This window comes from Macaca thibetana, chromosome 18 (assembly GCF_024542745.1).
Source record: "Macaca thibetana thibetana isolate TM-01 chromosome 18, ASM2454274v1, whole genome shotgun sequence".
NCBI classification, from domain to species: Eukaryota; Metazoa; Chordata; class Mammalia; order Primates; family Cercopithecidae; genus Macaca; species Macaca thibetana.
In genome coordinates, this window is record NC_065595.1 from 57,619,640 (window position 1) to 57,644,637 (window position 24,998).

At 37.4% G+C, this 24,998-nt stretch overlaps 1 protein-coding gene across 6 annotated transcripts in view; it reads right to left on the reverse strand.

Annotated features, from left to right (window-relative positions):
- The window catches only part of RBBP8 (RB binding protein 8, endonuclease), a 118,229-nt gene that overhangs the window by 27,907 nt on the left and 65,324 nt on the right, over window positions 1-24,998 (reverse strand). For all 6 annotated transcript variants that reach the window (XM_050768075.1, XM_050768074.1, XM_050768073.1 and 3 more), the window contains 8 exons: window positions 23,351-23,417; window positions 16,310-16,485; window positions 13,115-13,219; window positions 8,800-8,897; window positions 7,090-7,202; window positions 4,496-5,390; window positions 4,288-4,414; window positions 1,132-1,220 (listed from right to left, as the gene is read on the reverse strand). In XM_050768075.1, coding sequence (XP_050624032.1) covers window positions 1,132-1,220; window positions 4,288-4,414; window positions 4,496-5,390; window positions 7,090-7,202; window positions 8,800-8,897; window positions 13,115-13,219; window positions 16,310-16,485; window positions 23,351-23,417 — 1,670 coding nt within the window. The remainder of the gene's footprint in view (window positions 1-1,131; window positions 1,221-4,287; window positions 4,415-4,495; window positions 5,391-7,089; window positions 7,203-8,799; window positions 8,898-13,114; window positions 13,220-16,309; window positions 16,486-23,350; window positions 23,418-24,998) is intronic.

Genomic DNA, 24,998 nt, shown 5'->3' on the forward strand with positions numbered 1-24,998 from the left:
ACTTAATTTTTACAAAACATTTTGGTAAAATATACATAACATACATTTTACCACTTTTAAGCATTAAGCTATATTTACTTTTATACTTTACAAACAGGTAAGGATTTAGGTTTTACTGCTTATAAAACATTTTAGCTTTAGTATAATCAAGCCTAGGAAAAGAAGGACTGCTGCCAAGAAAAGGGAGAATTATTTACCACTAAACACCCTTGAACTTTTCCTGCCTTTCTTTTCCAATCTGCCTCATAGTAATGAACATCAATGTACACTAAGAACAATTTCAAAAATTAAATTTAATTTCTTGATAGGCATATATTACTCAGTGAATGTTAAATACTTTGTTATTAATATGCTACCAAGTGAAAGGGAACTTCTGAAACTACACAGAACCTAAATACAAGACAAAAAACTATTTCCGCTATGAATTTTAATTTTTAAAAAATACAGTATTTTTAAAAATAGTCGACTTGGAAAATAAATTTTATGGTACATTATTTTAAAGCTAATGAAGACATGATGAATTATTTTAATGAAAGATAAAATTATATAAGACATGCAGCATTTTGCATTATTTTTATTTATGAGACAGGGTCTTGCTCTGGTTGCCTAGGCTGGATGTGCAGTGGTATGATCATATCTCACTGCAGCCTTGAATTCCTGGGTTCAAGGTATCCTCCCAACCTCAGCCTCCCAAGAAGCTAGGACTATATGTATGCAATACCATGCCCAGCTAATTTTAAAATTTCCTGTAGAGACAGGGCCTTGTTATGTTGCCCAGGCTGGTCTCGAATTCCTGGCTTCAAGTGATTCTCTCTCTTCAACCTCCCAGAGTGTTGGGATTACAGGCATGAGCCACCGCGCCTGGCCACTGCATTCTTTTAAAAACTGTATTACTATATTAATATTTTTCAGCAAAGCCCTTTAAAGTCAGAAAGTATTATTATCCTTTAAAAAAATACCATAAAGTTAGAAGAATAAGCATTTTTATTTCTTAATTTTCTGCATAAATACATGTAGGTTTTAAGAGGTATCTGACTATCTTAAGGTGATAGAGTGAGTCACGAGAGAAGGTTGACTAACACCTCATTAGAACAAGAGTCAAATGAGTTTTGGTTTTACTTTTTAACTTACCTTTGTATCTATTACAGTAACATCCATTTTATACTGAGAAAGGTCTGCTCCCGGATCTATACTCCACTGGATATTTTCAAAGGATACATCTTAGGTAAAGGGAAAGAGCAAGCAATTAAAAAACTGATTTCAAAAATTCTCATCACTTTAAAATATTATGAGACCTAAAGAATATAAAATTTTTGCAAATCATATGTCTGGTAAAGGACTTATATCTAAGATATATAAAGAACTCTCGGCCAGGCGCGGTGGCTCACGCCTGTAATCCCAGCACTTTGGGAGGCCGAGACGGGTGGATCACGAGGTCAGGAGATGGAGGCCATCCTGGCTAACACGGTGAAACCCCGTCTCTATGAAAAATACAAAAAAAAAATTAGCCGGGCATGGTGGCGGGCGCCTGTAGTCCCAGCTACATGTGAGGCTGAGGCAGGAGAATGGCATGAACCCGGGAGGCAGAGCCTGCAGTGACTGGAGATCGCGCTACTGCACTCCAGCCTGGGCGACAGAGCGAGACTCCATCTCAAAAAAAAAAAAAAAAAAAAAAAGAACTCTCCCAGCTCAATGAAAAGACAAATATCCCGATTAAAGATGGGCAAAGGATCTAAACAGACAGTTCTCCAAAGAAGATACACAAATTGCCAATAAACATGAAAGGATGCTCAACATCATTAGCCATCGAGGAAATGCAAACCAAAACCACGAGATGGCAAAAATCAAAAAGCTGTAACAAGTGCTAGTGAGGATGTGGAGATACTGAAACCCTCACATACTGCTGATGGAAATGTGAAACGGTGTAGCTGCTTTGGAAAATAGGCAGTCCTTCAAAAGGTAAAATGTAGAATTGGTATATGGTCCAACAGTTCCATTCCTAGGTATAATCCAAGAAAAATGAAAACATACATCCACACAAAAACCTGTATGCAAATGTTCATAGCAGCATAGTTCATAACAGCAAAAAAGCGGCAACTTAAATGTCAACTAATAAATGCCTAAAATATGGTATACTTATATAATAAAAAAAAAGTTATCCAATAAAAAGAAATAAAATGTTGATATATGCTGTAACAGATAACTAAAAACATCATGCCAAGGGAAAGAAGTAACAAAAGATCATATATTAAATGATTCCATTTATATGAAAACTCCAGAATAGGCAAGTCTATAAGAGAGAAAGTAGATTCACGGTGCCTAGGACTACGGAGGGGATATGGGGAAGGAAAGTGATGAAAATGTTCTAAACCTAGACTACAGTGATGGTTGTACAACTCTGTGGGTATATCAAACCACGGAATTCAACATTTTAGTGGGTGATTTTTATGGTATGTGATTTGTATTTCAATTAAAATGTTTTTAAAATTGAAAACTATAACATTGTCTGGTGGGGTTTTCAATGTATGTAGATAGAATACACAGGAACTACATAAAGTGTAGTTACAGAACATGAAGTGGTACATTAACTCCAAGTAGACGGTAAAATGCTAAGTAGGTATACTGTAATCCCTAGAACAACCATGAAAAAAATAAAAAAAAGCTCAAAAAAATCATGAATCATAGTGAAAAAAATGTTTTCATATAGAGACTAAAACACTTACTAGAAAAACAACTAATGATTGTGTTTCAGGAAAAAGGGAAAATAAACCCAGAATAAAGGAATAACTTGCCAATTAAGAATACAAGAAAAAATACTGCACTTTAACTATAGAAATGTTTGGTGGCTGAAAAAAAGAAAGAATTACTTTTTTAAAGATAGCAGGCTGGGCGTGGGTGGTTCACACCTGTAATCCCAGCACTTTGGGAGGCCAAGGCAGGCAGATGGCTTGAGTCCAGCAGTTTGAGACCAACTTGGGCAACATGGTGAAACCCTGTCTCTTCAAAAAATAAAAAAATCATTTGGGTGTGGTGGTGCGTGCTTGTAGTCCGAGCTATCCAGGAGGCTGAGATGGGAGGATCCACCTGAGCCTTGGAGGTCAATGCTGCAAGTGAGCCGTGATCATGCCACTGCACACCAGTCTGGGTGACAAAGTGAGACCCTGTCTCAAATAATAATAATAATATTAATAAAAGATAGCAAAATTATGAAAAGATACCTATATATCTTAGGGCAAACAATTTTTTTTTTTGAGATGGAGTCTCGATCTGTCACCCAGGCTAGAGTGCAGTGCAGTAGCACCATCTCGGCTCACTGCAAGCTCCGCCTCCTGGGTTCATGCCATTCTCCTGCCTCAGCCTGCCAAGTAGCTGGGACTACAGGTGCCTGCCACCACGCCTGGCTTATTTTTTGTATTTTTAGGAGACGGTGTTTCACCGTGTTAGCCAGGATGGTCTCGCTCTCCTGACCTCGTGATCTGCCTGCCACGGCCTCCCAAAGTGCTGGGATTACAGGTGTGAGCGACCATGCCAGGTCAACAATGTTTTTAAAGGAGTTTAAAAACATATGTAAGTGGCTGGGCGCGGTGGCTCAGGCCTGTAATCTCAGCACTTTGGGAGGCTGAAGGCAGCAGATCACGAGGTCGGGGGAGCCAGACCATCCTGGCTAACACAGTGAAACCCCGTCTCTACTAAAAATACCAAAAAAAAAAAAAAATTAGCCAGGCGTGCTGGTGGGCACCTGTAGTCCCAGCTACTCAGGAGGCTGAGGCAGGAGAATGGTGTGAACCCGGGAGGCAGGGCTTGCAGTGAGCCAAGATTGCACCACTGCACAGAGCGAGACTCCGTCTCAAAAAAAAAAAAAAAAAAAAAAGTAAGTATATACATGAATATGTTTACAGATATACGTGTAAATGCAAAGAAAAATGACAAATGTCCTATGGGGTGACGAACAAAGTTTAGATAATGAACATTCTAATTTTTATTTTTAAAAATTCTATACAGTTTAAATTTGTTAAAACTTTTGTAAAGAAAATAAACTATATAAAATAAGTAAATTTACAAAATCATATATAAAAGTAGGTATCAAAAGATCTCAATTCATTTTTTTCAAAAAGCATAAGAACAGAAAAATCACCGGTAAAATGTGAGAATCGTCCTATAAATACAGACACATGAAGGAAGAAATAAGTTTTTTTCCAAAACAATTCAATCCATTTAAAAAAGTAAATAATGACATTCAGTTTAAAGTCATTAAAAAAGTGGAGATCCTGTTTACAGTGTACACACCTTGGTTGTTTTGTAGAGACTTTATTTTACCAGTTCTACATGGATTTAACTGAAGAACTGATGCAAGTTCACATCCTCCATGGACTGACCTGGTTTGTATTTTTATTGGCTCATGAGAACCAGCACCCTAAAACACAAATAACTGTTAGCTCTAAATGAAATCACAAGCTACCATTTTAATCAAAATCCTTGAACATTTAACACAAACCTTCATGTCATCTAAAACATTCTCAGTCTCCAAACTTTCACGTGGACGTAGAGGAATTTTGAAGACAGCATTTTCTTCTTTTATCTGTAATGCTGGTTTATTGTCTGGAGAGAATTTACTCAAGGGCTGAAGGATGATGCATTCCTGTAAACAGGGTTCCTCTGGGGAATCTTTGGGCAACGTGCAGTTGCCATCCGAGGCCTTACGGCTTGAGGAAAAGCCCTTTGGAATGGTCTTCAAAGCCTCATAAAGAGTCACTTGCCTAAATTTGTTTTTAGAAGTCTCACTTCCTTGGCTTTTCTCTTGACGCTGAATAGCTGAAAATCTATCAGACAGATCCAGAGGTTTATCCATCACAGAGTCTCCATTCATGGAAAACTGATTATCCATTGGAAAAGGGAAAGCATTTTCTTTATCAAAAGAAGCTTGGGGGCAGCTTACTTCATGTTCACTTTCTTCCTCAGTTTTCTTCCTTTTGGATGTTCGGCCTCCCAATGATTTCAGGGGCTCCAAATGTTTATCGGAGTTAGAATCTTTAACGTACTCAGTCCTACCCTTCTCACCTATGGATTCACTTATATTTTTATTTATAAGTATCTGTTTATTAGACGATGACTGGATAATGATCTTGTTCACTTCAGACCCAAGACTCTGATGTGTGAAAAGGGCACTATCTTCAGATTTTGATCTAGTTTTCTCTAATCTAGATACACAAGTGTTGCTAAAAGGGAGTGTTTTCAGATGTTTTTTTTCCCCAGGCTGTAAAAGAGAAGGGGACAAACTTGTATTCAAATCTAAACCACTTTTGATACTAGAGGTAGCTCCAAATACAGGAGATGACACTCGAGTAGGTAATTCTTCTTGAGGAGGAGTCTTTGAAGCAGAATCTGAAAATCTAAATAAAGAGTGATAACAACTTTTTAATACAGAATTAACAGTAAGGTCTTATCTACCTCTTAGAGGCAAATGATTAACCAAAATTTAAGACAAGGTAGAGCTTTCAGCTTCTCTTCATTTAGATGACAAAAGAGAAGGGGAAAAGCAGAGAAAAATGACATAGGAAGTATTTCTCAATATCATAATATTCATATTTAAAAAATTTTTCCTAAGTACTTTAAATCACTTTATTATACAAAAAATCATCTTTTGCCAGGCACGGTGGCTCATGCCTGTAAATCCTAGCACTTTGGGAGGCTGAGGTGGGCAGATCACTTGAGGCCAGAAGTTCGAGGCCAGCCTAGCTAACATGGTGAAACTCCGTCTCTACTGAAAATACAAAAATTAGCCAGGTGTGGTGGCACACGCCAGTAATCCCAGCTACTCAGGTGGCTAAGGCATGAGAATCACTTGAACCTGGGAGGCAGAGGTTGCAGTGAGCCAAGCCTGGATGACAGAGTGAGACTCTGTCTCAAGAAACAAACAAACAAACAAAAATCATATTTTAATAAATTCCACTGAGAACCTAAGTTCTTTTGTTATGAAATTTTATCATGAGTAACTCCAAGAAACAAAATTCTTACACTATAGAATTCAACATAAATTAAGATTCAGCCTGTCTCTAGCAGAGGAAATATCCGTAGAAAGAGCAGTAAGTTTAAGTTTGAAGATGTGGGCTGGGTGAGATCTCTGGCTCTACCACTTAAATAGCTATATGGCCTTAAACAAGACATCTAACCTTTTTGGAGCTGCATTTTTGTAATCTGTAAAATAAACCAAAAAATGAGGGTAACAAAATCTACTTTCATCAGTTACTAAGATGACAGACTGTGATATACATATCTATCTATATATCTAAAAACCGAAAGCTCTTTTAAAAAGCAAAATGCTACATAAATACAGGTACAGTGGCCCTCCTTATCTGTGGGTTCTGCATCTATAGATTCAACCATGTGGCTAGAAAATAATTTGGGTAAAAAATCCAAATTTCACAACATTCCAAAAGGCAAAACTTGAATTTTCCATGTGCCAAGTACTATGTTGAATCTTTGCAAATGGACTGATAGGTAAGCATTGTATTAGGTGTTATAACTAATCTGGAAATTACATAAAATATACAGGAGGATGTGCACAGGTTATACGCAATAATGATGGCCATTTTATGTAACGGTCTTGAGCATCTTTGGATTTTGGTACCCACGGGGGAGGGGGTCCTATAACTAATCCCCCACTGATAATCATGGAATGGCTGTATTATTAGTTAATAGATATTCTGAAATTAGTAAAAATGAGATGCAATACAATCTTGGAAGCTCATCCAAGCTTCTAGATGCATTTTGTAGAACATCCAGTTTTTGGAAATATAAACCCCAAAGGGATGACTGGCTCTTTAAAGGAGCAGAGTGACAAGTACTGGGAACAAGTACTGCTTGACAGAAACACAGAAAGTAGCTAAAAATGATATCCACCTTTCTACTGTAATGCAAAAAACCTCTCAATTGGTCAGAAACTAGGGAGACAATTTTTAAAGTAAAAATGTATATAACCAGAATAACCAACTATATGTTGAAGGAGAGAAATGGTTTAATTATATGGAATTCATTGTAATGGGATCTCACCAATAGCTTGTAAGTTTTCACCAATGTGCCCGTGATTACCTTAAACTATCTTCAGTATTTCTTGTAGATTCCTCAAAAGGCTGTTTCTTGTGATCTCCTTCCAGACAGTGGTAGAGCTCATCACCAAGGGGGCTCATGGGACCTTGAGTTTCCTTCAAGAGTAAAATAGGAAGCACACCCATGTAATGGGATTTGTTCATTCTTAAAAAGGGATGAAGTACTGATATATGTTACGATGCAGATGAACCTCAAAAATATACTAAGAAGCCAGACAAAGGCCATATAACGTATGATTCCATTTATATGAAATATTCAGAATAGGCAAATCTATAGGGACAGAAAGCAGATTGGTAGTTGCCAGAGGATGCAAGTGGGAGGTGGAAGAATGAGGTGAGGAGAATGGGGATACACGATTAATGGGTATGAGGTTTTCTTTGAAGGTGATAAAAATGCTTTGGAACTGAATAGAAGTGATAGCTGCATAATATTGTGAATGTACTAAATATCATAGAGTTGTACACTTCAAAATGATTGTTAATTTCACCACAATGAAAAATATGAAGCACATTCTAAGTTTAAAGAGAAAAGCATCAGTGTCTTACATAAGTATATTCTACTACTTGCATATAAAACTCCAATTCCAAAAAACAACATTAAGATGTGCAGAAGGGAATAGAGATAATTATTCATACTGATAGGAGATGAATTTAAAATAATCCTTTACAGAACAGTGCTTCTCAATCTTTAACATGCATACAAGTCAACTGGAGATCCTGTTAATGCAAGTTCAGTAGGTCTGAGATTCTGCATCTCCACCAAACTTCAAAAGTGATGCAGATGCTGTTGGCCCATGGATCACACGTTGAGCAGCAAGTCATTAGATTTCAGCTCCCTCGATCTATTTGGTGTCTAAGCTATGACTTGCCAGGTTTATGGGTAGGAGGGAATTAGAAAGTATTAAAACGCATTCAAAGTTCAAAGGTTAAAAACTACCCATTATCATTTAAGAATGAATTTAAAACTAGAAAGGACAAACAAATCCATATGTAATGAAAAACCAATTCAAGTTTTAGAAATTCAACAGCAAGACAACTTAATAAGAGTACAGCTGGATGTGGTGACTCATATCTGTAATCTCAACAACACTTTGAGCAGGAGGATCTCTTGAGGCCAGGTGTCTGAGAGCTGTCTGGGCAACACAGTTGAGACCCCTATCTCTACAAAAATAATTAGCTGGGCATGGTGGTATATGTCTGTAGTCCCAGCTATTTGGGAGGCTGAGATGCGAGGATCACTTGAGGCCAGGAGTTTGAGGCTATAGCGCTCTATGATTGTGTTTGTGAATAGACACGCACTCCAGTCTGGGCAACACAGTGAGACCCTATCTCTAAAAAATAAAACAAACAAAACAACAATTCTGAAATCAACCTAAAGGTTTAGGTCTATCTCTTAGATGAGGGCAAGGAGGGGGCATGAGAGAGGGGGAAGTGAAGAAAGTTGACAAAATCTCTATGCCGTGATTACTCCCCTAAATTTTGACTCAACCCATATCCCAAGAATTCTAGATTCTAGATTTCTGAGACTGCTGGGCTGGACAACAGAAATAGGACTTTCTAACAACATAAGTTTTGTTTTAGGCCTTTACTCAAGATCTTTAGATAAAATAATTCTCTTGCTTAATTCTCTAAGAACTGACCTAAAAAGATATAAAATTAATTCATGTTATTGCCAAACTAAACAATTACTTACAGATTCTTCCTGAACACCAAGTCCAAGTGTTTCAGCAACAACTGTAGCTAAATTAAAAGATGACTTATCAGGGGTACAGCTGCTTGTTCCATGTGTTTCTAAGAATAAATAATAAACCATTTTAATAAATAATAAAACCAACTTTACAAAACTGTAGAAGCTAGACATATTAAAATGACAAAAGAGAAAGGAAAAGGCTCATAGTTTGTAAGATGGCACTAGACCCATTTTAAAACTCTGTGCAAGAAGTCCAATATACCTACCATAAATGGCAATAAGTTGCAGGTCCATGCATGCTAAAATTTTCCAAGTAAATTTTATGTTTTTCCTAAATGAACTGAATGTAATAGGTAATTTTTCTTATTGCCACTGGGGAAAAAAATCATAAAATGGATTTACAGTGGAATTATTGTGACTTATGTTACAGCATGAATATCAAACTGTATGTACGGTATCTTTCATGAAAACATACTTTGTGGGAGAGGTTGTCAGCACTGCATGTTTCCGGTTAAGATAACACATATTCATAAATCACCTAAGTTCTAGTATTTTATAAAGGTTTAACTCAAATATTTATGGAGCACTTATTATGTTCCAGGTATTGTGCTAAGCACTAGATGAAAAGAAAAGTTCTTGTTCTCAAGGAGCTTATACAGTTGCAAGGTAAAAAGAGAATTGCAACAGAATGTGATAAACATATTACAATAAAGGTACATAAAAGGGGTGATTCAAACATAGAATAAGGACTTCTAAATCTCTTGGGAAATCAAGGAAAGTTATAAGTGATGCTTAAGCTGACTCGAGAGAAGGAAGAATATGTCAAGTTAACTGGACTGGGACAGAAAGAATTCTAGGTATAATTAAGGGTCTAGATAAGTGAAATAAAATTGCTTGTTTGGGGTTTGCTATGCGTGGTTTGACTGCCAGAAGTCAAACTGCAGAAGATGGGAGTAGGACATGAACCCAGTTAGGTTGGTTAGGGGTCAGATTATGCTAAGGAGTTTCAAATTTATCCTGTAGACAATGAAGAGATGTCTAAGAGTTTTAAATAAAACAAATGCAATGTGTGGGCTGAAAAGGTATTTGTGGCTGTGACACTCACTAGGCAAGAAGCAATCACTAATAGGCAAGAGGACTAATTAGATTACTAGAACATGTTGTCTTGATGAGAGATGTTAGTAGCCTAAACTAGTATAATAGGGGCACAGAAGAATATGTAAAACAGATATGTAGGAGGTAGAATCAGTAAAACTTAGAGGCTGTTGAGAAAAAACAGATGAAGCAGAAATCTAGGATGACTCAAAGAGGCATGTATAGTGTCATTCACTGAGATTGCAAATGCAAGGATAAAGAGTTAGTTTGACAGGTTAAGTGTCAACTGTAGACATGCTGAAATTGAAGGATATCCCTGTAGAGATATCCAAAAGCAGGTAGATACACGGGTTGGGAATCCAGGAAAAAAGTTGGACAGAGATACCGGTTTGGGATTTATTAGCATATGAATGAGAGAAGACTACTGACTCTAGGTGACATTCCTCCAGGAAGAGATAGAAAGTGAGGCCAGGTACAGCGGTTCACGCCTGTAATCCCAACACTTTGGCAGGCCGAAGCAGGTGGATCACTTGAGCTTAGGAGAGCGAGACCAGCCTTGGCAACATGGTGAAACCCTGTTCTACAAAAATACAAATATTAGCCAGACATGGTGGTGTGTGCCTGTAGTCTCAGCTACTTGGGGGGCTGAGGTGGGAGGATTACTTGAGCCTGGGAGGTTGAGGCTGCAGTGAGCTGTGTTTGTGCCACTGCACTCCAGCCTGGGTGACAGAGAGAGACCTGGTCTCAAAAAAAAAAAAAAAAAAAAAGAGAGAAAGAGAGAGACAGAAATAGAACAGGCACAGTACCACATATTTTGGAGAACAGCAACACTGATGACATTTACAGTCAGAAGCAGTTCAACTGTAAGCAGTAACAAAGGGTTTGTGAACGCATTCTCCTCTCTTCAACCCCTATAAGTCTCCCTCCCTTCCCCTATACCCTGCTCCTCTAGCACTTTTCTCTCCCCTCCTTTCCTCCTTCCCTCCCCCTTCCCTCTCTCTTCCTCTCTTGCGGGTGGGGGTGGGAGTAGAATCCATATTACAGTGAGTTGGAGTGAATGCGAATTAGGAAAGTAGAGATACTGAATATAGACTTTAATACTTTTTCACCTCTGAAGAGAAGCTGTAGCTAAAGGTGGAGATTATTAAAAGTGGGGTTATTTTTTAAAGATGGAAGATAACATATACGTGTATATACTTAAAAATGACAGCAGAGAAGCTGCAGATACTGTATAAGGAAGACAGGACAAATAATGGAGCAAAGACCTGGCAGCAACAGAAGAGAATTGGTTCTAGAGAGCTGAGAAGCAAGGATCTGCTGCACTCAGTGTTATATCCCTAGCACCTCAGTGTTATATCCCGAGGACCCGGAGCCTCCATGCACATGCACACATACTCATGGACAGACAAACAGACACACATGTTAATATAAAATGATTTGTAGCTTTCAGAATGTAACTTTTATACTATTATAAAATGAATAAGAGATTAACCTTGACCAACCCTTACAACTGGGCTCTGGATCTCATCTCCTCTGACCTTTTTAAGGATGTAGCAATTGTTCCCTCTTTCTCCAGAATTATTAATTTTCTCCTCTTTACTTGATCATCCTATCAACATAAATATGTGGTAATCATGCTATAATATTCCATCTTGAAAAAATCATCCCTTGACTCATGTTCTTCTTTAGCCACTGTCCTGTTCTCTCCTCCTCTTGACTGTCAAGTCTTGGAAGACTTGTTTGTATGTGCTCTTTCCACTTTCTCTGTCCTTAGCTTCCTTTGAACATGAGACAGATCTCAGATGGTCAATATTACACCTTAACCGTTTTTATCATGTCACTAGTTCAACACTCAGTGATCTCCATGCAACCAAATCCCATGGTCAATTCTAAGAAGTCTTCATCTTACTTGACTTATTAGCATTGTTAAACACAGTTGACCACCCCTTCGTCCTCTCTCCACTTGGCTTAAAGGACATCATTTTTAGTTTTCCTATCTCATTGGCAGCTCCTTCTCTGTTTTGTTGGTTCCTACTCATTTTCACAACCTCAACAGCTACAATCTTTTCTCTAAGGGAGTAAAAATGGTTTGGGGCAGGCGGGAGCAAAAAAAACCTTACTATGTATAAAGCACAGACATACATGCATACACGTATCACTTAAACAGATACACAGTATATCTGTAGTACTAAAACTCCAGTAGGGAAGGGATTGGGGGGAGGGGGAAATGTCTAAAAAAGCTGGGGTGGGGGTTCTTCAACAAAAGAAAAGTTGAAAATCATGGCTTTACGTAATGAAGTTCCTCAAGGCTCAATACTTGGACTTCTCATTCCCTTCTATTATCACTTGCTTGGTAATCTCATTTAGTTTTATGGCTTAGATGCCATCTACATGCTGACAACTTCCATGTGTCTCCATCCTAAACTTCTCTAAATTCTAACTCACATCTACTCACGAATCCAAACTCTACCTGAATGTTGAGTTTGCATTTCAAATGGAATATTCCCAAAACAAAACTTCTAATTTCTACTCACCCCTGCCCCAACCTATACACCTGTGGCTCCCAGTCTCTTCCATCTCAGTAAATGGTAACTCTATTTTTCCTTTTGTCCAAACCAATCTCCCCTTCACTCACTCTGCTCCAGCCACACAGGGTTCCTTAATGTTCCTCAAACAAACCAAATGCCATCTTCACTGCAAGGCCTCTGGGCTTGCAAATCTCTCTTCCTGGGTGCCCGTCTCCCAGATAGCCACGTGACTCACTTCCCTCCCTCAGTCCTTATGCAAACGACACTTTACCAGTGAGGCTTTCTAATATCCCTTCTTACCCTGCTTTACTTTTCTTCAGAGCACTTGCTTCTATCTGACATAAATTTTATTTCTCCCTCAACTAGATCATAAGCTCCATGAGGACAAGGGCTTTGTTTTATTCAGTGCCTGGTATACAACAGATGCTTAAATATTTGTTGAACAAATAAGTAAATTACAGTAAAGCCTTCTTTACTTAAAATTATTAGTAATTTATATTAACATCATTAGGGATATTTATATGAACTAATAGGGTAACATTATTTTCCAATATGAAAAAGATAGTAAACTAGTAATATAAACAAAATTATACGGAAAATACCTTTAAAATATTGTCTAAGTTAGACTGTGGGTCACTCTTACCCACCAATAACCACAATTTAAACTTGTAAAGTAATCTCAGTATCTTGCTTACTGGCCATTGGAGGTTGACTTTGGTCATAAGTGTCAGCTACTAGAATTTCATTTTCATTAGGATTATGTTGTGGATGAGTTGAAGACTTGGAAACTTTTCTCAATTCTAAGGGGAGAAAAAAATAGGAGATTACATAATAAACAATGATGAAAAGTATTATCAAATTATTTTTATTTATTCATATTTAAAATTTTAATGTATTATCTGTATTTAAATACAATATAAGTACCATTTTATTGACCTAATTATTGTATTCTAAGAAGTAAGCTCCTTTAATTTCACTAAGAAACAAAGCAGTTTAAGTTAAGACATTGGGAGAGAGGGGACTAGAACAGACAGCTTCTTCTGACCCAAACTGCCCAGAGTAGTAACATTTTAGTGTTACTTTTCTTTTTTTATTTGTTACACATCAGCAGGTTAATTTAAAAAGGTATACTGGGCTGGGCACAGTGGCTCATGACTGTAATCCCAGCACCCTGGGAGGCTGAGGCAGGAGGATCTCTTGAGCCTAAAAGTTCCAGGCTACATTAAGCTACAGATCACACCACAGTACTCCATCCTGGATGATAGAGTAAGACCCTATCTCAAATAATCAATCAATAAACAAATGATTAAGCATCTAATGTATACTATATCATTTATCTCCATGATCTTTTAGAGTTTTTATTTCCAGGAAGGAAACTCTGAAGCATGTGTTATCAGAAATCACTCCAATATTTAAAGATTTAGTTCAAAGAGAACCAAAATAAGGACAAAGTAAAGTAAAACAGTTTTACTATTTGTAACTTGAGAATAATATTAAAAAGCATTATAAACCTTACAATAAGCAAGCAAGGGAAGTTAGAGAACAGGACTAATTAGTCATTAAAGCATTTTAAATTACATTATTATTATTATTATTATTTTGAGATGGAGTCTCGCTCTGTTGCACAGGCTGGAATGCAGTGGCATGATCTCAGCTCACTGCAACCTCCGTCTCCTGGGTTCCAGCGATTCTCCTGCTTCAGCCTCCCGAGTAGCCGGTACTACATGCGTGTGCCACCACGACCAGCTAATTTTTTATATTTTTAGTAGAGACGTGGTTTCACCATGTTAGCCAGGATGGTCTCGATCTCCTGACCTCGTGATCCGCCCACCTTGGCCTCCCAAAGTGCTTGGATTACAGGTGTGAGCCACCGCGCCCGGCCTTAAAAGTTATTTTAAAATCATTTGTATGGCTCAAAGTTATCGTACATCTTAAAACTAAATTTCAGATTCCAAGTAAAAACTGATCAGAGGCCGGGCGCGGTGGCTCAAGCCTGTAATCCCAGCACTTTGGGAGGCCGAGACGGGCGGATCACGAGGTCAGGAGTTCGAGACCATCCTGGCTAACACGGTGAAACCCCGTCTCTACTAAAAAATACAAAAAACTAGCCGGGCGAGGTGGCGGGCGCCTGTAGTCCCGGCTACTCGGGAGGCTGAGGCAGGAGAATGGCGTAAAAACCTGGGAGGCAGAGCTTGCAGTGAGCTGAGATCCGGCCACTGCACTCCAGCCTGGGCGACACAGCGAGACTCCGTCTCAAAAAAAAAAAAAAAAAAACAAAAAAAAAAACAAAAAAAAACTGATCAGAACAAGATTAAAGCAAGTGAATTAAATTTCTAAATAGTTATATGCTGCTGTCATACAAAGAAGAAATAAACCAGAAGCATTTATATTGGTTACAAAAGACTTTCCTAATACAGAATTATTTTCTAGATATCCTTATATATGAATTTAAACCTGATCTAAATTATGCAGTGATTTCTTTAATGATTCATGTCCTGTCTGATAGCAAACTAAAAGGTCAACGGATATTCATTTTAGATCTATGATTTTACATCTTAACTTAGCTCCTATTTGAGTGTAGGATTTTTAACAGTTCTTTTGTTCTCCACTAGATGGCGATACAAAGGCTTATAAAATGGGGTAAAACTGCCAGTGTTCCAACATCTAAGAATAAGATCTGCTTCTTTGTTTAAAGGCATATTTACTGTCAACAATTTATTTGTATTATACAAATATAGAAATCCGTATATATCCCCCGCTCCCCATGCTTTCCTTGTTCCAAATAGTTTAGGTTAAAAATTAAAGTCTTTAATGTTTGCTCTAGATTAATACTAAAAGTAATACTTGTATCACGGCACATAACAAATTTTGGGACTATGTGAAAAGGCAGTTTTAAAGCATTTAGCAGAAATGATAAACTAGGCTAGAATTAGAAACATGCCACTGAAAAGTCACAAAGTGGACACATTATAACACCATCTCTTGATTACCACTAACTCCTACAAATTACAACAAATAAAAATAGCCAGTTACAGACAGCTCCAATGGCAGGAGTACCCATGTGGCAAGATCTGGAGAGTACAAAAGTTCAAAGCTAAGATGATCTGTATTTGAATTTTGACTCATCTACATGATAGCTGACCTTGAGTGAGTTATTCAACCTTTCTAAACATATCTTTCCTCATCTATAAAACAAAAGAGCTGATAGTTATTTCACAAGCCTGTTACAAGAATTAAAACATAGCAATAATATATGCAAATCACTCAGCATAATACGTGGTACGCAGGAGGTAGAAATTAACATTAAGTTCCTTTCCTTTTTCCTTCTATCCCCCTTGGATATATACACATAGGAATATTTTTAAAATAAAAAGAAACTATTTAACTATATTTATAAAATGTGGTATATTTACATGTCATATAGACAACATGTATCTATACATAACACGGGCAGAAAATGCCTTCTCGGTCACTTTATGAATAGAAGTTAAACTCATAGTTGTACCATGGGATACCGGAATAGTGACTATTTTCTTTCCACTAGATCGAATAACATAAAAACTAGTAGATGAACACTGGTTTACAAAACCAGAGAACGAAAATACAACTCCAACTCTTTTTTTTTTTTTGAGACGGAGTCTGGCTCTGTTGCCCAGGCTGGAGTGCAGTGGCCGGATCTCAGCTCACTACAAGCTCTGCCTCCCGGGTTTACGCCATTCTCCTGCCTCAGCCTCCCGAGTAGCTGGGACTACTCGCCCATCACCTCGCCCGGCTAGTTTTTTGTATTTTTTAGTAGAGACGGGGTTTCATCGTGTTAGCCAGGATGGTCTCGATCTCCTGACCTCGTGATCCACCCATCTCGGCCTCCCAAGGACAACTCCAACTCCTACCATTTGCACACACAGAATGCTCCAATTTAGTATGTGTTTGTTCTATGTATCGGACATGGGGGTTCTCCTTTCTTCGTAGCCGGTTAACGCCAGAAAATGAGAAGGCTGTTATCGGTGAATCTGGAATAACGTCTTCCTCACATTCAAGCTCAGCTGCTTGATGCTGTTGATCATTCCTAGAGAAGAATAACAGTGGAAAGAAAATCAATTCAATGAGTATTAAAACATTTACTACACGGCATGGAGTTACAGTAGAACACAAACATGAAGCTCTAAAGGATGTAATCCCTTGTATCTAATGTTCCAAACCTAAGCAGATAAGTACACAAATGATTACAGTACCCAGTGGGGAATACTATTGTGAGAAGTGAAGTAGAAAGTATAGTCAGTAGCACTTCAGGTGAAATTAAAAGTATTTCCCATTGCAGACAAGATCAGGAGAGAATTCAGTTTGAGGACAGGCACGTAGTACTGTGTACTTATGTTGGAGAAGGGAAAGCTGGAATTAACATGAAGGAGAGCCACGAGCTAAGTGTGCACATAATGTAGAAAGCAAGAGGAAAGAAATTAGGGTTTCAGAGCTTGGATATAATGTGACAATCTAACAGTATTGTGCAAGATTGGGACATAAGGACAGGAGGCAGGGAAATCAATTAGACAGCGGCTGTAATAGTCCCGGCAAGACGCTCTGTCTGTGGTCTGAACTAGAATATTTTAAGTACATATGGAAAGGAAAGAACATTAAACATCGTGGTAGTAGAATTGGCACGCTTGACAAATACAGGATGAGAACACTAACACTGATAACAACCAATATTTGTTATGTGTTTACATTGCCCGGCACTATTTAAATTATCAGTTTAATTATCACAACTCTGTGAGGTATTATTACTTTCATTTTACAAATGAGGAAATGAAGATATAGAAGTCATCTACTAAAATAGTAACAGAGTCAGACCCTAAGGGCCCTACTGTTAACCAAATGTGTTATTCATAGTCTACAAGAAGGCTTCAAAATTGAGTTTCTGTTACTTTTATCTAGGACCCCTTATAGTCTACTCTCAACAGCAGTCACAAGAGTCCTATTATGACATAAGTCGGGGCTGGGTGCAGTGGCTCACGCCTGTAATCCCAGCACTTTGGGAGGCTGAGGTGGGCAAATCACGAGGTCAGGAGATTGAGATCATCCTGGCCAACACGGTGAAACCCTGTCTCTACTAAAAATACAAAAAATTAGCCAGGCATGGTGGCAGGCGCCTGTAGTCCCAGCTACTTGGGAGGCTGAGGCAGGAGAATGGCGCGAACCCAGGAGGCGGAGCTTGCAGTGAGCCAAGATCATGCTACTGCACTCCAGCCTGGGCAACAGAGCGAGACTCCATCTCAAAAACAAACACAAAAACAAAAAAAAGACATAAGTCAGGCCAGGCACAGTGGCTCACACCTGCAATTCCAGTACTTTGGGAGGCCCAGGCGAAACCCTACTGCTACAAAAAAAAACATTAAAAAATAAAATTTGCTGGGCGTGGTGGCACATGCCTGTAGTCTCAACTACTTAGGAGAGTGAGGTAAGAGGGCTGCTTGAGCCCAGGAAGTTGGGGCTGCAGTGAGCTAAGATCATGCGACTCCACTCCAGCCTTGGCAACACAGTGAGACTCTGTCTACAAAAAAAAAAAAAAAAAACAAAAACCACAACCACTAACCAAAAAGACTTAAGTCATATGGATGAAATTTCATTAAAACCCTGTCACATCTGCTCATTTCACTGAGAACACAAGCCAAAGTCCTTTGATCCATGAAGATCCTACATGACCTGATGGTGCCCCTCCCATATTTCCTCTCTGACCTTTTTTTCCCTATTATGCTCTACTGCTGACACACTCTCTTCCTTGAGGTTCCTCAAACATACTGAGCATACTCCCACCTTAGGTTCTTTGCTCCAGTTGTTCCACCTGCTTGGAATGCTCATCCTCAGATATCCACATAGCTAATTATCTCTCTAATCTCCTTCAAGTCTGCTGGAATTGTATTGTTTAAAATTGCAACCTCCCTTCACACACCCTAGTACTCCTGTTCCCTGTTATTCTGCTCTATAAACTTTATCACTTTCTAACATAGTATGCAATTTACTCGTTTTTATTTAGATTTTTTTTTTGAGTCTGAGTCTTGCTCTATCGCCCAGGCTGGAATGTAGTGGTACAATCTCAGCTCACTACAACCTCTGCCTCCCAAGTAGCTGGGATTACAGGCGTGCAATACCATGCCTGGCTAATTTTTGTACTTTTAGTAGACACGGGGTTTCACCATGTTGGCCAGGATGGTCTCAAACTCCTGACCTCAAGTGATCCGCCTGTTTCGGCCTCCCAAAGTGCTGAGATTACAGGCATGAAACACGGTGGCCAGCCGCAATTTATTGTATCTATTGCTCACCTGTTAGAATATAAGTTCTAAGAGGATAGGATCTTTGGTTCATTGATGAATCACAAGAGCCTACACTGCAGACATATAGTAGGTATGGCACAAACATTTGTTGAGTGAATATGAGACATTCCCAGATTCCACTAGAGAATAAATGTGTGTGGATCTAGGCATACGTTCTTGCCCAACTCAATTCAGGATCAATGGTAACTGAAAGATTGGGTTTGAACTGAATTGTGAACGTTGAGTAAAAATAAAGTTAATTGATTTTCCCACGTCAAACCATTACTGACCTTATTTGCCAACCGTTACCAGTCTGTCAGACATCTAGGCTTTACATGACCAAATCAGTCTGTCCTATTAGACTCATATCAACTTGCAATACTATTTCCAAATAAAAACTTACATAGTGAAAACTGTATGAACTATGACCAACAGAGATTTTTTAAGAAACATTGATTGGAAGACAAAGACTAATTTTTCCCAACAAAGATTTACACTTTAATTTCCTGAATTATACCAATATTATTTGCAGGCTTTAATCCTATATTTTATACCAAGAAACAATCTTTAGAGCTAATATCTAATTATTTAAAATTTTATTTTTATGTTTTTGAGACAGAGTCTTTCTGTTGCACAGGCTGGAGTACAGTGCTGTGATCTTGGCTCACTGCAACCTCTGCTTCCCGGGTTCAAATGATTCTTGTGCCTCAGCCTCCCGAGTAGCTGGTACTACAGGTGCACGTGCAACCACACCTGGCTAGTTTTTGTATTTTTAATGGAGACGGGGTTTTACCACGTTGCCCAGGCTGGTCTCAAACTCCTGACCTCAAGTATCTGCCTACCTTAGCCTCCCAAAGTGCTGAGATTACAGGCGTGAGCCACTGTGCCCAGCCAAATTTTATTTTTAATTGACAAAATAATTGTATCTACTTACTGGGTTCAACAAAATGTTTTGATACATGTTTACACTGTATAATGATTAAATCAAGCTAATTAACATATATCACTTCACATACTTATCTTTTTCTTTAGTAAAAACATTTAAAATCTAGTTGGCAATTTTGAAATATACAATCATTTATTAAGTCACCATTCTGTGCAACAGATCTAATATCTAATTTTTAATCTCTTCTTGTAATTCTCTTATTCTGGAAAAACAGTAAGTAAAAGTCATATGAGAAAGGCTTATAAATTAATGGAGTGTGAAATCTATCAGACCTAGCTTTAACCAATGACGTCACAGCCTGCTTGCCTATTAGTCATAAAAATTCAACCTGAAACATGAATGAGTCACGAAAAGAAATTGATTTCCTGGCAGAGTCAATGTGGAAGTAGCTGGGATCACAAAAGGAAAAAACAAACAAACAAAACTAGCTCTAACTAGAGGTGCCCAAACTAAGTAAATGAGTGCTGGCTTTGTCTTCCTTTGTCATAAAAGGAAAAAAGAAAACTCCATACGTTAATCAAGTTCATTCTTTAAAACATTAGTCACACTGATTTTCTGAGAAAAGGAAAGAGTTCACGCCACAGTTTTTGGTTAAATTAATTATGCACACTTGTCCTCCTTTCACTTTTCCTTCTGATGGCTTGAGTTGTTTGATTTGTGGACCCCTGCTCCCTATTAAATTCCTGTCAAAACTATTTTAGTTGGTTTATTCCCCAAAGACCTATAATTATGGATCTGGGGTTTCCCTTCATGAGTCTGTAAAAAAGTTTTAAATATTCAGCTTTTTTCCTTTTCTACTCTGAAGAACTTACATTCCCAGTTAAAACATAATTTAACCTTAACGAAGTAATGTTATAGCCATCGTAGAGGAAGTGGCAGTACTGCTTCACTGATCAAGCTATACCTAGAATATTGATTTCTTAATTCAGATATTGACAAACTAAAACATTTAAAAAAATTCACAGTTTGAAGAGTCAAAGTAATGCCACATGAATGAGCAGAGGATATTTAATGCCACAGTTAATGAACAGAGGATATTTACTCTAGAGAAAACAAGACTCAGGAGGGCCATGAGAGCTGTCTTCATGTATCAAAAGAGTCGTGAAGTAGCAAAGGAGAACAGACTTGTTTAAGATGGTCCCGGGAAACAAAGTCATAATCCAGAAATATAAGCAGTGTAATTTCTATAAACTTAGAAAGAATTTTCTAATAATTCTGTCTCACTAAATTTAAATAGGCTTGGGAAACAGTAAACTTCTACTAGACGTGTTCAAACAATAGCTATTTGTTAAAGAAGCTGTATAAGGAATTCAATTTAGAAGGGGGTTGAATGAAATGAATTCTACAGTCCTTTGAACTTACATATATAGACTCCCTTGACTTTCACTGATCCATCACATCTATTTTCCAAAATGAAGAGAATGATGACCTCAATACCTAGCTTTATATACATTTTTAACTTTACAGTGGCAAAATTTTACCAAATAATTTTGGTGTCACTAATAACCACCCTACCATATAAGCCATCTATAATATCAAAACTAGCTCAGAAGAGTCAGAGTTACTGCATTTAACAAGCAGAAATATAAGTCAAATAATATTTTCTTCTAAAGTTCAGGGGAATTTCAGGCACAAATAGCATAACATGACAGTGGTTTAGGTGATCAGAGAAAATTAGGTTGCCTTTATAAGATGAAATTGCTTAAAAAAAAAAAAAAAGACTGCCAAGCAAAAGGTAATTTATTTGCCACCAAGCCACAAAAGATGTTGGTTCATGAGAATCACAACTATCTTAAATTTCAGATGAGAATAAAAGACACAATCAGATCTCCTATACTCTTTTGACTAAGCATGTCCTAAATAAACATACATGCCTTAGGCTCATCTATATGATTATTCTTTCCTGTAGTTTCAAACTTTCACACCTTCACTTCTTTTCTAAAATATGGGTGAGTTTCAACGGAAAAATGTATGTGCTGGATAACACTAAAAATAAATTATAAACTAATTAGAATTCACATGTCTACCAAGCAAATGACATGATATAGTTTCAACCTAACTTATACACATTGGTTTTTGAGGCAATTGTCTATCTAATTCTGTGTTAACTTCTACACACTTGGTATCTCATCCTTTTGGCACTCATAAAGATCAAGGCTGATGTGTTCAAAATACCATAAGCTACGTACATACATAATCACTTCACATAAATTAATGTAGGTCAACAAACCCTTATCTGAAATCCTTGGAAGAAGATGGGATTCTACATTCAGATTTTTTTTAAAAATGAAAGTAATACAGTAATGCAGAACATATATACATAATTACATAACAGCTCTAGTGGAGTCTGAAGCATCATCCTGTAATCAAACACATTGATATTTTCACAGCAAAACATATGAATCCTCACATGAAGTGGGATAAAGACTATAAACAGCATTCTGTCATTGCAGTGGTTAGGTTGTGAATAATATCTCAAAAATAACCTTTTGGGTTTTGGAATTGTATGTAACAGATTGTGGATCTGTGTCCTGTGTTCTCTCTTCATTATACAGCATTATTAAAATTAGAAAGTGCTGACATTTTCTTATAAACATTTATAACATCAGCCTGATCTCATAGGTTCGTTTCCTCATCTGACTATTATCTCTCCTCAAAATTCCCTTTTGCTACCAGTATTCAGTAGACCGATCACATGGGAAGAATATCAGAATTCTACTGGATATCCATTATCCTAAAATAATTCTGGTAAGAATAATTCTACTTGTGAGATGTGTTAATACAAAAATAACTATTCTAAGCCAAAATAATATGTTACATCTACATAGTTTTGCCGAAGTTTTTGCAGATGTCTACTTAAACGCAACAGGATCTTTAGGAACTCTATGATGCCATTAGGATTATCTTGAATCTTCAGTTTTCAAAAATAGTACATAAGCTTTATATAAATGGGAACTAAAAGTTTGTCACATCTCCGCTCTGCATTAGTCAGATCATATCTAGAAAAATGTTCTTTTTTTTGAGACAGTGTTGGATAATGGAAAGAAAAGAGGTTTTTCAGAAAAAATATGGGTCTGAGTGACAGTCCTATTACCTACTAGCTGTAAAATGATAGGCAAGTTATGTGACTTTGTGACCTTTGGTTTCCACATTTGTAAAGTGGGGATAATAAAACTACTTTGCAAAGTCACAGTGAGAATTAGAAATAATAAACATAAAACACAAGAGGAAGTGGCACACAAGATAAAAGTTACTGTTTTTATTCTTTAAGAGAAATGGGGAGAAGAGGGAGAAAAACAGAGGAAGGAAGAAGTTCTATAGGCCTGAGTACTATATAAGACGAAACACTTATGAAGCTCTGGGACAGGGCTGGAAGGGAGCTAACAAAACTCAAACATCTGTTTGAAATACAAGTATTTTAACAATGTATTATGTATAATACATCATTATAAAAATTAAAATGTTTTAATTACAATGTTGACACTTTATTCAAGCACTAATCTAAGAGATGCAGTCACACTATACTCTCAAAACACAAAAATGTAGTGATTTTCTTTGTATTTTTTAACTGCAGAACACTTCATAATTTTAAAAATGAAATCTGCAACTCTTACAGTATCTTCATGGTTTGTATAGCGAAGTAAAATAAAACAACAAGGATGGGGGAAAATACTTACTCAATTTTCTGCTGGAGTTGTTCAGAAAGCTTTTTATTTTCTTCCTGTAGAGTATTCCTTTCATTCACTTAAAAACAATTCGAAAAAGAAGGCACATAATATATTTATATTAACATCTATGTCAGGCTTTCAAATATGTCAGCATGTATGAAGAAATTAGTACTTCTAATCCTATATCATAATGTTTACTCAGGGTTAACACTAGCGTGCAAAACTAATTTGTTACTAGGTAGGGGGTACTACATCTCACACCGTGCCAGTCCCATGTAACTGATTAACTGATAATTTTATGTAATGCTTGCAGGCAAAAGAGAGTACTTCATGTACTAGGGAGTATAATTATTCATACTGAGGACAAGAAAGCATTCCATCTGGTTACTCAGTCCCACTAATTTCAAATACCATTTTAGCAAGAGTCACTTATCTTGAAATTAATTTGATCATAAAAATAAAATAGGCTGGGTGCAGTGGCTCACAGCTGTAATCCCAGCACTCGGAGGCCAAGGTGGGTGGATCACTTGAGGTGAGGAGTTCGAGACCAGCCTGGCCACCATGGTGAAACTCCGTCTCTACTAAAAACACAAAAATCAGCTGGACGTGGTGGTGCATGCCTGTGATCCCAGCTATTCCAGGTGGAGGCAGGAGAATCTCTTCAACCTGGGAGGCTGAGGTTGTAGTGGTCCAAGATAGCGCCACTGCACTCTAGCCTGGGTGGCAGGAAGAGTCTCAAAAAAAAAAAAAAAAAAAAAAAAACACCAAACTGCTGAATATCAGCGTAATTTTTATAACAAGCACATTTATCAAATCAAATTTTCTTCTTAGTCACACTCTACATTTCATGAATAATTATGGTATCAGTAACTTAAATATACCCATTGAAGCACTATCTGCTTGTTTGAATCTCCACCAAATTTTCCTATCTATATTTATTTAATTTATAAAGCAGAAATCCAGTTTTGGGCTGTAACTTCTACTGGAACCAGCATAAAACTCTCATCAATGTTTAGTATGATGTCACTGCTTAAGCATGTGCTTTAGTGAAAGAAGTAGATCCCAGAAATCAAGTCACAGTAAATACAATGAACTTTTACCAAAGAAGGTTAATCATATTCTAAAATTTGTTAATAATTTAGTGGTTTATAAATCTAAACATATTTTCTTACACTGAGTAAATTTTCTGGACTATCTACAACATGTGAGGTTATTAAACTACTTTTGTGGAGGATCCAAAAAAATTAAGATATAGACAGTGACCTCAAGCAATGTGCAGTCTATCAAAGGAGACAAGATATTACATAAACATGTTTTATAGGTTTAAAAGTGACAAGGGCATTCGAGAAGTACAAATAAAGTACCAAGGAAATTTCCAAGGAGAAAGAGGTTACTTTGAGCCCTTGAGAAGATCAGGAATGCATTCATCAAAAAAAGGGCAACTGAGCTGGACAGGAGACTATTCTACAGAGAAAATCAGTGGAACAAAGAAAGACTGGGTATAATAAATGGTAGAAAGCCTTCAATAGCAGGTTAAGAAATTAAAACTTTATCTTACAGATTACCAGGAATCATTTTTCATAGATGAATGATGGGAAGACTGATTTGTTAGTACATACAGTATATACCAATGTGAAAAGAAAATATGGAAAAGACA